Below are 12,202 nucleotides of genomic sequence, written 5' to 3'. Positions count from 1 at the left end.
ACAGGAGGATCTCTGTGAGTTGGAGGCCAGCCTGGTCTACAGAGTGAGTTCCAGGACAGACTCCAAAGCTACAGAGAAACTGTCTTGAAAAATTAAAAAAAAAAAAAAAAAAAGTTAGTTGTTGAGGGAGGTGGCTCGCTGACTAAAGTGCTTGCTGTGCACACAAGAGGACTGGAGTTCAGCCCCCGAGAAACCATTTAACCTGTACACCAACTGACAGGATGTTGCAGCGATCTGCTTTTAAGTAGAGCACTGGGAAGGTGGAGACAGGGTTAGACTAGACCTCTGGGTCTCAGACCCTGCCTCAAGGAGTAAAGTGGACAGCCACTAGATGTTGGCCTTGGACCTAGACTGTGTATAGGCACAGGAGTACCCAATACATACATACACACACATACTCACACACACACACGTTACCTATACACATACACACAATTTTCTTGATAACCTTTGCCTAGTATAATCAACTCCTCTCTGAAATCATAATCATTCCTAACACTGACTAAAGCCCATATTAACAGTCTCTAGTATTTCTTCACTCTTTCCTTTAAACTGTTGCTACTATAGTCTCAAGCTCTTCAGGGAATGCTGTATTCAAATTCCTTAGCTCTAGGGTCCAGCACACTAAGTAACACAACAATATACCAAATAATGGTGACAGGTTTTCTTCACGATTCTTTCAACTAATCACTACAAGCCTATTAACCTGGCTTAATAGAGGAGGAGACAGATACGCCACTGAGATGAAGTAACTTGTTAGCTACATTACAAGCCTCCAGCTGATAGACTTGGCTTGTGGCAGCTAGATTCTCACTAGCAGCCCCCCGTATGTCCACTATGCCCACGCTTGGTCTATCATATATAACTAACTGAAATATACCAAAAGTAAAGAATAGGTTTAACTCTTTTCTTTACTCCCCTAGGTATCATTATTTTCCAAGAAAAGTTTCTAAGCAACCCACTCATAATAAAGAATATGTCCAAAACAAAAAAGACACAAAGCCAAAACATAGAAACTCTATGTAGACTCTGTATTCCCAACGGCTTTAGAGTTTGACAGGACATGGGGTGAGCACTGTAGTAGCAAATATGAAAGCGTGAAAATTAACAGAACAAACTAAATCTCTTGCTAAACAGGCAACCTTGAGCAAGGAAACTTAAGGAGCTGGTTCCCACATGCAAAATGGAAACTCCACTTTCCAAAAGATTATACACTACACAACTTCCACAGTACAATGCTTGGGACTTGCCCACTAAAATTGGGGGAAAATGTCAATCATTTTGTTTCAAAGTAAATACCTATCTGAAGATCCCTTCTCTCCTCAACATTATAAACCAACAGATTCAGCTGCATGTTACAGTATTAGTTCATCATCCCTGTCTTCCCCATACCATACAATCTCAGTCCATTCATTTGTACCCATTAGCAGACCGCTATTCCTGCTAGTACAGCGGGCTCTCCTCTAACTTAAACATAACCTACCATCCCTGAAGCATGAGGTCACTAACAAAAAGATGGCAGTTTCCATTTATGCATACTCTGAAAACAACAGTGCACCCTGGTTTTAGCAACAAGCCAGACTCTACCAATACCTACCACTTATTCAAATGCTTTACTGACAGAATTCCCAATGGATGGTGTATGTAGCTGTCTACCAACAACCACTGCTATTTGGTTCCCAGGATATCCTGCTAAGTCAACCAATTATTTCTATTAAGCACTGTGTGGGAAATGCCACTTACCTTCTATTTCAACCAAAGGTTCTTGAGTAAACTCCTGAAAGAATTTGTAGAAGAACTTACTGCAGGCAGCCAAAACAGCCTTGTGGGCCTTAAAATGGTGTCCTAAGGTAGAGGGGTTAGGGTGGGGGGAGAAAAAGAAATCATACACTGACATCAAAATCAAAGTTAAAACTACAAAATGTGGCTGGGCGGTGGTGGCGCATGTCTTTAATCCCAACACTCGGTAGGCAGAGGCAGGTGGATCTCTGTGAGTTCGTGGCCAGGCTGGTCTACAAGAGCTAGTTTCAGGACAGGCACCAAAAGCTACACAGAGAAATCCTGTCTCAAATAACACCCCCCCACCAAAAAAACAAAAAAACAAAACCCACAAAATGTATAAAGGAGACCTCTCCGCATAATATAACTGTTATTTATCTTGGGAATTTTTAATTTTAATTAGACATGAAACTAAATTTGTAACTTCAAATACTTAAGCCAATTTACGAGGAATGTCTTCTAGCACTTTGTTACATTCAATTAAGTAATAAGGTATATTTAAGCTGAAAACTGTGAAATACTGGCTAAAGAAATGACTCAGTAGTTAAGAGAACCAGCTTCTCTTCCAGAGGACCCTGGCTCAATTCCCAGCACCCACATGGCAGCTCAAAACTGTTGGCAAGTCCAGTTCCAAGGGAAGTGACCACCAATCAGGCATGTGCTGCGTATATACATGTGCGAGGCCCAAACACTCATACGCATAAAATAAATTTAAAAACCTGCTAAATATAACAACCCAGCAGTCTATATATCATTTAGGAAGATATCTATATCTAAACACTACAGGCCCCGCAGTGGTGGCACTCTGGAGGTAGGCAGAGGCAGAAGGATCTCTTGTGAGTTGGAGTTTAGCCAGGTCTACAGAGCAAGTTTCAGGACAGCCAGGGCTGTTGCAGAGAGAAACTGTGTCCCCAAAAGAGAAAAAAGGTACAAAGCTACATGTGTCTGGTATGGGAAATGTTTTGATATGCCTACCGTATCTGTAGGCACAACACACCTACAAACTCCTATAATAAGAACAGCTTGTCTTGGAAGCCCATTTTCACTAAATACAAAAGAATTCCAACCTGGATTTGCCCGTACATGGAAGACTGGTAAAGACCCCAACTAATGTTGGAGTACCCCAAAGTGAGGTGAGGGCGAGTGTAGCCAGTGTCTCTCTTCATTCCCCTTCCCACACCATTTTTGGAAAACTACAATGAAAATTTCCCAAATGATTCCTGGGTTGGACTCTCCAAGTGGCTTGCTAAGAGGAAGCTTATTAACAAAACGTTGAGACAGCCTCCCTGTTTTGTTACCAAACATTCTGAGGTATTTTCTCACTCTTCGAGGCCCTTATCTTACGCTCGAGAGGGCAATGAGAAAACTTGAACAGGTTGCAAGAAGTTAAAAATGCGATGCACCTCAGACTAGATTAAAATTAACAGTGGCCAACCAGATTCCTGCAGCATGGTCTACGTGAGCAACACTGACAAGCGCCCTCCTGGTTCCGATGCAAACCCTCCACGACTTTGGAAGAGAGCCCGGAGGGTGGGTTAAAAAAGGCGGGCAGGGAGAGGGAACTAAAGCTCCAATTTTCTCCTCTGCCCACTCCCCTACCCACCGTCGACAATCAGGGTTATGTCTGTAAACCGGTCCTGCTCCCGTTGTTCATTCAACCGGTCCAAGATCATTTTATGATGTTCAGGAAACTCCTGAAGGCATTCCATCGTCTCTTCAGCCTCCATGGCCGTCGGGGTGCTCTACAAAAGAGGAGCATGATAATGTACACCCATGAGCTCGGGCTGACACAAAAACCCCTACAGCCGAAAACAAAACCCAGGAACGGGGGAAGAAGGGGGAGGGGGAGGCCGACAGCAAGGCTGGGGAAGAAGAAAGGCGAGCCGAGCGGCCGCCGCGCGTCGCGGGCCGGAGCCGCGGCCGCGGGACTCCGAGCCTGACCTAATTGGAGTCTGGAGACGCGAGGTGGAGCGGGGTGAGCACGGTGCCGGAGGCTCCGGGCGCCCGGGAGCGCCAAGTCCGGCCAGGGAGGACACCGAACAGCCACGGCGACCTCCCAACGGCCCGCCAAGACTTCCGCCCGACCCGGGCTCCCGCAGCCCCAACCCCGGTCCGGCCCGCGGCCCACAACGACTCCCGGGTCGCCTCTCCCTCCGGCGCCCTCCCTCCTCCCCTCCCCCCCGCCCCCCCGCCCCGACCCGGCCGGCACTCACTCAGGGAAGGAGGAGCGGCCCGGGCCTGCGCGTCACTTACGTCGACGTGCTGCGTCACCGCGCCGGACGCGGACGTACAGGGAGGGCCGAGCCCCCCCCCCCCCCCGCAACGCCTGGCCACGCCCCTACCGCCCTGTAGGGAGGGGAGGGAGGCACCGGGCTGGGGGGTGGGATTCGGTGCTGCCGCGGGCGCGCGCGCGGGGGCTCTGTGGGCTGGTGCGGCTTCTCCTGGGAGAACCGAGCACTATCAGGACTGGAAAGGGTGGGGCCCTCGGGCGCCAAGCTCCCGCCCGCCGTCCGCCCCCACCGGGCTCAGGCACCGCACCGCACTTCCGACCGCGAACTCCGAGAAAACTGGCTCAGTGGCCCGGGACACTTAAGTGCCGCGGCCCGGCCCCGCCCCGCCCCGCCCTCTTCCTTCCCGGGGCCGAGGTACGCCCTTACCTAGCTGGCGCCGTGTCCGTGGGCCTCCCTCTCCACGCGCTCCCCTCCCGTGGCGCAGCTGGTCCGGTGCCCGGACCATCCCTCGCCCTCCATTTTCACCTCCGCAGCCGGAGCACAAGCTCCGCCAAGGGTCCCGCGGACGGCGGCCGCGGGCGCGAGCACGCTCGGACGCCCCGGGATGCCTCTCCCCAAGGTCCGCCCTGCGGTGGCAGCACGCGTCTTCAGACTCAGATATCAGAGACCGGGCCCGCTCCAAGAGATCCAGTTGTGATTCCTTCATCACAGCGCCCCGCACCCGCCTCCTCGACCCTAAGGAGGCTGGAGACGGCCCCTCAGCTGCACGTGGCAGGCTCATTCATTCATTCAAAGAAAGGCGCGGTGGAGGATAATGCTATAATAGCTGGGGTGTCGTGATCGTTAATCTCTCAAAGAGTTGGAGAATAAGGATTAATGGAAAATCAAACGGCTGCCTGGGGCAATGCCGTGATGGTCACTATTTAAGAAACTGAGAGCGCAGGGGTGGACGAGGCACACGTGGTTCCTAACTTCTGACTCGGAACAGCAGTGGACTGAACGCTCAGTTTTAACACACAAGGTTATCTGGAGAATCCAGAAAAGTCAACAAAGAGGTGTGTGTTTATAGCCAAACACACACAGCACGTGCACACTTGGAGGTCAGAGTGTCCCTGTTGCTGGGATAGGCACATGATAGCCTTTTAAGTATTAAAAGATGTCAGGTTTCCTTACCATTTTAGGAAAGGAATCCTTGAAGATTCAGCAGGAAGAGATGAGAGAAATAATTATGAGGGGACAACTAAGTGGACATGATAATTTATCGAAGAAGAATTTTGCTGTATGAGCCCCTTTGGGAGAAAGAACTAGCCTTAGCGATTCGGAAACAGCACACAATGAGCATTACGGACAGAAGTGAATGGAATATTATAAAGGATTAGCGCCTTGTAGATTTTAACTGGTCCACTGCTGTTTTCAATATCAGGAAATTATTTTATTCCTGATATTAGGAAATTATTATTCTTTAATTTAAAAAAAATGATGCGTATGATTGTTTTGCCTTCATGTACCTATATGCACCATGTATGTGTCTCTTGTCTAGATGTCGGAAGAAGGCGTGAGATCTAGAACTGGAGTTACAGATGGTTGTGAATTACCACGTGGGTGCTAGGAGTGGAAATGGAAGAGCAGCAAGTGCTCTCAACTGCTGAGCCATCCCTCCAGCCCCCTGTTCACACTATTAGAAGGAAATTATGCATAAAAATAGGCTTTGGGGAAACTCCAGTATATAGATCTGCTTCCCTGTGTGTTTACCTGGGAAACACTTCTGTGTTTTTAGGATTTGAGCTCTCCAATTCAACACAACACTTTCTAATATCTTAGGTTTAGTGCATAACATTGATTTCGGTCATTTGTTTGAGAAAGGATCTCACTATGTAACCTGACTGGCTTGGAATTCGCTATGTAGACCATGATGGCCTCAGACTCACAGATAGACTTGCCTCTGCCTCCCTAGTGCTGGAATCAAAGGCATACACCATCACGTTCAGCCAGCCATAGCATTCATTTTTGGATACTTGCCTAGTCCAGAGTTTGAAGCTCCTGTGCTTTAAGCATCCAAATGGAAGCAACAGTGTTTAACCCCGGAGAAGTATCTACTCAAGTTTGTACACTTGAGTAGAAAGGAGTCTGGAAAGATCTGAGAAGCGCAGCTAGAGGAAGGTGGGAAACAGGTAAGTTGGCATCCAGAAGGCCTTGCAGGAGGAGGGTTCCTAAAGGGCAGGACTGCGCTGCTGGAGATGGCTCAGTCCCAGAAGTCCACCTAAAATGCCAAATGGATGTGATGGCCCTCCTATAATTTCAGACTTAAAAGGCAGAGATGGGATTCTCAGAGTGCTGGCTTGCAAGACTAGCCTTCAATGAATAAGGGAGAAGAGACATGGAGTATGATTTCTGACATGAACAGGTGCACCCCCACACATAGAAGGAAAAAATTCACAATGGGGCAGGGGACACAGTGCTGTTCAGCGGTGTTGAATGGCCACACTGGACAAGGGGGATAGTTTAGGAGATGCACTTTGTGTCTTGGGCATGTTTGCTAAATACCTTAGTAATAGCAGATTTGGTGAAGAAAGGGCCAAAGATATCTACATTCAAGTAGATTAAATAATAATTAGTAATATTTTGCTAACTGTACGGAGCCAGGTGTGGTAGCACACGCCTTTAATCCTAGTACTCAGGAGGCAGAGGCAGGCAGATCTCTGAGTTCGATCGAGGTCAGACTGGTCCACAAAATGAGTTCCAGGACACCCAGGGCTACACAGAGAAAACCTGTCTTGAAAAAAAAAATCTTAAAAATACTACTTTATGGTTTCTGTGAAACAGCATCCTGACTGTAACTTAGCTGGGTTTTCCTTGTCTCTCACTGGCTTCAGTCAAGGTGGCAGCTAGGGCTGTTGTTCCCTTGCTAACGTTCATTGTCACTATGTTTCTATGTGATAAAAACATAAAATAGAAGGGAGATGAGGTTTATTTTGACTCACAGGTTTGGGGGCTCCTTCAGCTAGGGCTGGCTTATTTCCAAAGCTGCAGTAACATGAAGCCGCTGGTCACAACATAGCAGCAGACAGGGAGCAGAGTGCTTGTTCTGGAAGTTGGTCAGGCTATAACCCTCAAAGGCTGGCTTCCCATGACCTGCCTACAAAGGCATACCCCTCTTCAAAGTTTCCAACTTCCCCAAACAGTATCACCCAAGGACCAAGCATTCAAGAGGAAAAGCCTTGGAGGGCTGTTGACCACCAAACCGTCATCTCAAGGCTCAACTCGGACAGGTCCAAGGTCACAAAATAGGTTCTTTACAGAATTCACCTCCCCCCACACTCCTAGACCAAGTGCTCAGTTCTTTACAAGACTTCCCTCCATCTCAGACTCCTCAAGGCATGACAGCTTGATCCCAGCAGAGAAAGTGTGAAGGTACGAAAGAACAAGACATGGCAAAATCTTTTCTTAAAAGCTGTTTTAGTAAGCTGTCTGCTACTGTCAAGAAATGCCCAAGACTTCACTGGTCACTGAGGCAGTGCGTGCATGTCGGGCTGCCTTTATCTTTTCTATGAGTCGCACGGAAACATCCGCTTAAGTTCTTTCATTTGTACCATTTCTTTAAATAAAGAATTTTGGTACCAAAAAAAAAAAATGCCCAAGATAACAGGCTTAAGAGGGAAGGCTGATGCTGACTGACAGCTGTAGAGGCTTCAGTTTATGGTTAGCTCAGCTGCTTTCCATCCTGAAGGGAGGAAATGTTTCACTGTGGGGAGGGGGTACTTGCTTTGCAGCTCGTGGGTGTTGGTCTTTAATGCTGGAAATCTTGTTAGTGGGGTATCCGATAATTCTTGAGAGCTATGGAAGAAGACAGGACAGGGGTCGAAGGGAGTGACTGTGTGTTTGACATGAGCTGGCGTGTCCAGGACCAAGGCCTGGGGCTCATGGGAAATTGACAAAGCCTTCCCCGTATAGGTCACATTTAGAACATTTAGAAATGTTGACAGTATGTACAAATAGGAGTGTTTCTGAATGATTGACCAGTGTGAACAGACTAGCAACTGCAGCTTCCTCCTTCCTGATGCTTACAACCTGAGAAGGCACAGAACACATCTACTCACCCCAGACAGGGATCCCATGATAGACCAAGAGTGCAGATACCAACGAAGTCCAACTTGGTGAAACAATGAGTTTTGAAATCTTGCCCTGCTGAGTTTTTTTTTTATTTAAATTAATTAATTAGTGTTCTGCCTGCACCAGATCCCATTACAGATGGTTGTGAGCCACCATGTGGTTGCTGAGAATTGAACTCAAGACTTGGAAGAGCAGGCAGTGCTCTTAATGGCTGAGCTATCTCTCCAGCCCCCTGCTGGGGTTTTGTTTTGTTTTGATTTTTTTTTTTGTTTTTTTTGTTTTTCGAGACAGGGTTTCTCTGTGGTTTTGGAGCCTGTCCTGGAACTAGCTCTTGTAGGCCAGGCTGGTCTCGAACTCACAGAGATCCGCCTGCCTCTGCCTCCTGAGTGCTGGGATTAATTGGGATTAAAGGCGTGCGCCACCACCGCCCGGCTGATTTTTTTTTTGTTTGTTTGTTTGTTTTTTGTTTTTTGAGACAGAGTCTCACTATATAGCCTTGGCTGTCCTGGAGTTCACTACATAGACCAGGCTGGCCTCGAAATCACAGAACTCCACCTGCTTCTGCCTCCTCAGTGCTGGGATTAAAAGCATGTGCTACTATGACCAGTGAACCAATGCGTTTTATTGGGTTATAGGAGCAGAAATGACTCAAAGACAACTACATCACCAAGGCTCACCCCATGGCTCATAGCTTACAAAAGCAGGGAACTTGGAGCATGCCGCACAGCCTGTAGGCAGCTCAGCAGGTTGTATCCTTTCCTGGCGGCTCAGTTGATCAACACCTCTGCCGGGTGGCTGGGCTGGTTTCTGCTTCTTTCAGGCAGCTGGTCTGGCCTGCCCTGAGAATCTTTGCAGTTTGCCTCTCCGCCTTCATTATTTACTCTTGTCAGGGAGGAGCCTGGTGAATCTGGTCAGTTTCAGGGATGTTGTCTTGACATTTACCTTCCTGCTGAAGGAGCTTCCCTGCAGGATAAAATGTTTCAATCCTGGAGGAAACTGTTAACCTTACAGGGACCTTCCACCACAAGACTAACCTCCCCATCCCCTTATTGTACATAATAATTGGGTTGCTTGGTAGTTGGTGCCACTCCCTCAGAGTGTACACAGCTCCCCTTACCCCATCTTTTTGGTGTGGGTGTGTGTCTGTCTTTGTACATTCCCTTTTGGACCTAAGGATGACCTTGAACTTCTTATCCTCCTGCCTCCACCTTCCAAGTGGCTTTGACAGTCGTGCGCTGTTGTAACTGGTTTTATGAGGCACTGGCCATTGAACTCTGTCTCATGCATGGTAGGCAAAGGCTCGAGTCTGTGATTTAAAACATGTAAATGATTTGATGCTTTTTGCCGTCTTTCCTTACAACAGAAGGTCCTGGGAACATTCTAAGTCCTTTTACGTTCCTTCTGTCCAGGTCTTTCACTTTTGAATCTCAATAGTGTAAATATTATTTTATTGTTTCATATAGATAGTATCCATTCAAATTTAATTTCAGATTCAGTTTGCTCATAATTTGCCAATTTTGTGACATTTCACTCAGTCTCAATATATATTTCAAATTTGTATCACTTTCCTTTTGTTTGCAAATTCTTCTTAGTACTTCCTTTAAGACAGGGTTAAAAGCCAGACTTGGTAGCACACATTTTTAATTTCAGCACTTGAGAGGCCAAGGCAGACAGATTTCTGTGAGTTTGAGACCAGCCTGCTCTATTATAGTGGGTTCCAGGCCAGCCAGGGATCCACAACAAGACATGGTCTTTAAAATAATAATAATAAGCCGGGCAGTGGTGGCGCATGCCTTTAATCCCAGCACTTGGGAGGCAGAGGCAGGCGGATCTCTGTGAGTTCGAGACCAGCCTGGTCTACAAGAGCTAGTTCCAGGACAGGCTCCAAAACCACAGAGAAACCTGTCTCGAAAAACCAATAAATAAATAAATAAAATAAAATAATAATAACAACAAACTTCTACTTGTTTTTTTTCCTGAAAACTTTTTGCTAGAAAATGTCTACGATAAGTTGCCTCAAACAAGGCTTCCAAACAGTGCCTTTACATGAGGTGGGTGAAGCCTTGCCTCAAACATGGCTTCCGAACGGTGCCTTTAGATGAGGTGGATGATGGGTTGGAGAGATGGCTGCCTGAGAGGTTCAGAGCACTGACTGCTCTTCCAGAGGTCCTGAGTTCAATTCCCAGCAACCACATGGTGGCTCACAACTATCTGTAATGAGACCTGGTGCCTTCTTCTGGCCTGCAGGTGGAATATAGACAGAACACTGCATACATAGTAAATAATAAATCTTAAAAAAATTAAATGGATGAGGCCTTTACCTGGTTAGCTAAAAGTCTAGAACTCAAAATAAGTAATATTATGGTACACTCCTTTTCTTTTTAATTTTTATTGCTTTATAAATAATACCATTCTATAACCCCAGCAGCACAGACATTAAGGGCCTCATTGAATAAATGGGACCTCCTGAGACTGAGAAGCTTCTGTAAAGCAAAGGACACTGTCACTAAGACACAAAGGCAACCCACTGACTGGGAGAAGATCTTCACCAACCCCGCAACTGACAAAGGTCTGATCTCCAAAATATATAAAGAACTCAAGAAACTAGACGGTAAAAATCTAATCAACCCAATTATAAAATGGGGCACTGAGCTGAACAGAGAATTCTCAACAGAAGTTCAAATGGCCAAAAGACACTTAAGGCCATGCTCAACTTCCTTAGCGATCAGGGAAATGCAAATCAAGACAACTTTAAGATACCATCTTACACCTGTCAGAATGGCTAAAATAAAAAACACCAATGATAGCCTTTGCTGGAGAGGTTGTGGAGAAAGGGGTACACTCATCCATTGCTGGTGGGAATGCAAACTTGTGCAACCACTTTGGAAAGCAGTGTGGCGGTTTCTCAGGAAATTCGGGATCAACCTACCCCTGGACCCAGCAATACCACTCTTGGGAATATACCCAAGAGAGGCCTTATCATACAACAAAACTATATGCTCTACTATGTTCATAGCAGCATTGTTTGTAATAGCCAGAACCTGGAAACAACCTAGATGCCCTTCAATGGAAGAATAGATGAAGAAAGTATGGAATGTATACATATTAGAGTACTACTCAGCAGTAAAAAACAAGGACTTCTTGAGTTTTGCATACAAATGGATGGAAATAGAAAACACTATCCTGAGTGAGGTAAGCCAGACCCAAAAAGAGGAACATAGGATGTACTCACTCATATTTGGTTTCTAGCCATAAACAAAGGACATTGAGCCTACAATTAGTGATCCTAGTGAAGCTAAATAAGGAGAACCCAAAGACAAACATATAGTCATCCTCCTGAATATTAACCTTAATCAGGCGATGAAAGGAGACAGAGACAGAGACCCACATTGGAGCACCGGACAGAAATCTCAAGGTCCAAATCAGGAGCAGAAGGAGAGAGAGTACGAGCATGGAACTCAGGACAGTGAGGGGTGCACCCACACACTGAGACAATGGGGATGTTCTATCGGGAACTCAACAAGACCAGCTGGCCTGGGTCTGAAAAAACCTGGGATAAAACCAGACTCACTGAACATACCGGACAATGAGGACTACTGAGAACTCAAGAACAATGGCAATGGGTTTTTGATCCTACTGCACGTACTGGCTTTGTGGGAGCCTAGGCAGTTTGGATGCTCATCTTATTAGACCTGGATGGAGGTGGGTGGTCCTTGGACTTCCCACAGGGCAGGGACCCTGATAGCTCTATGGGCTGACAAGGGAGGGGAACTTGATTGGGGGAGGGGGAGGGAAATGGGAGGCGGTGGAGGGGAAGAGACAGAAATCTTTAATAAATAAATAAAAGGAAAAAAATAAATAATACCATTCAAAATTTCCACTTCCTCCCCTCCTCCCATTTCTCTCCCACTCTCCCTCTCCCTCCCCTCTCCCCCTCCAGTCCTTAGAGAGGGCAGGGTACCCTGCCCTGTGGGAAGTTCAAGGCCCTACCCCCTCCATCCAGCCCTAGGAGGGTGTGCATCCAAACAGACTAGGATTCCAAAAAGCCAGTACATGCAGTAGAAACAAATCCCAGTGCCATT

At 46.8% G+C, this 12,202-nt stretch overlaps 1 protein-coding gene across 3 annotated transcripts in view; it reads right to left on the bottom strand.

The window, feature by feature from the left end:
- The window catches only part of Znf131 (zinc finger protein 131), a 33,969-nt gene extending 29,379 nt beyond the window's left edge, over positions 1-4,590 (bottom strand). For 2 of the 3 annotated variants that reach the window (XM_041646385.1, XM_041646388.1), the window contains exons 1-3: positions 3,721-3,939; positions 3,383-3,521; positions 1,744-1,845 (exon numbers count right to left, since the gene is read on the bottom strand). In XM_041646385.1, the coding sequence (XP_041502319.1) occupies positions 1,744-1,845; positions 3,383-3,506 (226 nt within the window). In that variant the 5' untranslated portion in view covers positions 3,507-3,521; positions 3,721-3,939. Of the gene's footprint in view, positions 1-1,743; positions 1,846-3,382; positions 3,522-3,720; positions 3,940-4,436 lie in introns of those variants that run through there. The other variant, XM_041646386.1, reaches the window with a different exon arrangement.
- Between the last annotated feature and the right edge of the window lie 7,612 nt (positions 4,591-12,202).

The sequence above is a fragment of the Microtus oregoni genome, unplaced genomic scaffold (genome assembly GCF_018167655.1).
Source record: "Microtus oregoni isolate MIOR12 unplaced genomic scaffold, Mior012 000132F_ref0000261, whole genome shotgun sequence".
Classification (NCBI taxonomy): domain Eukaryota; kingdom Metazoa; phylum Chordata; class Mammalia; order Rodentia; family Cricetidae; genus Microtus; species Microtus oregoni.
Note: the sequence above shows the minus strand (reverse complement) of the source record. Positions and strands in the feature narration are given on the sequence as shown.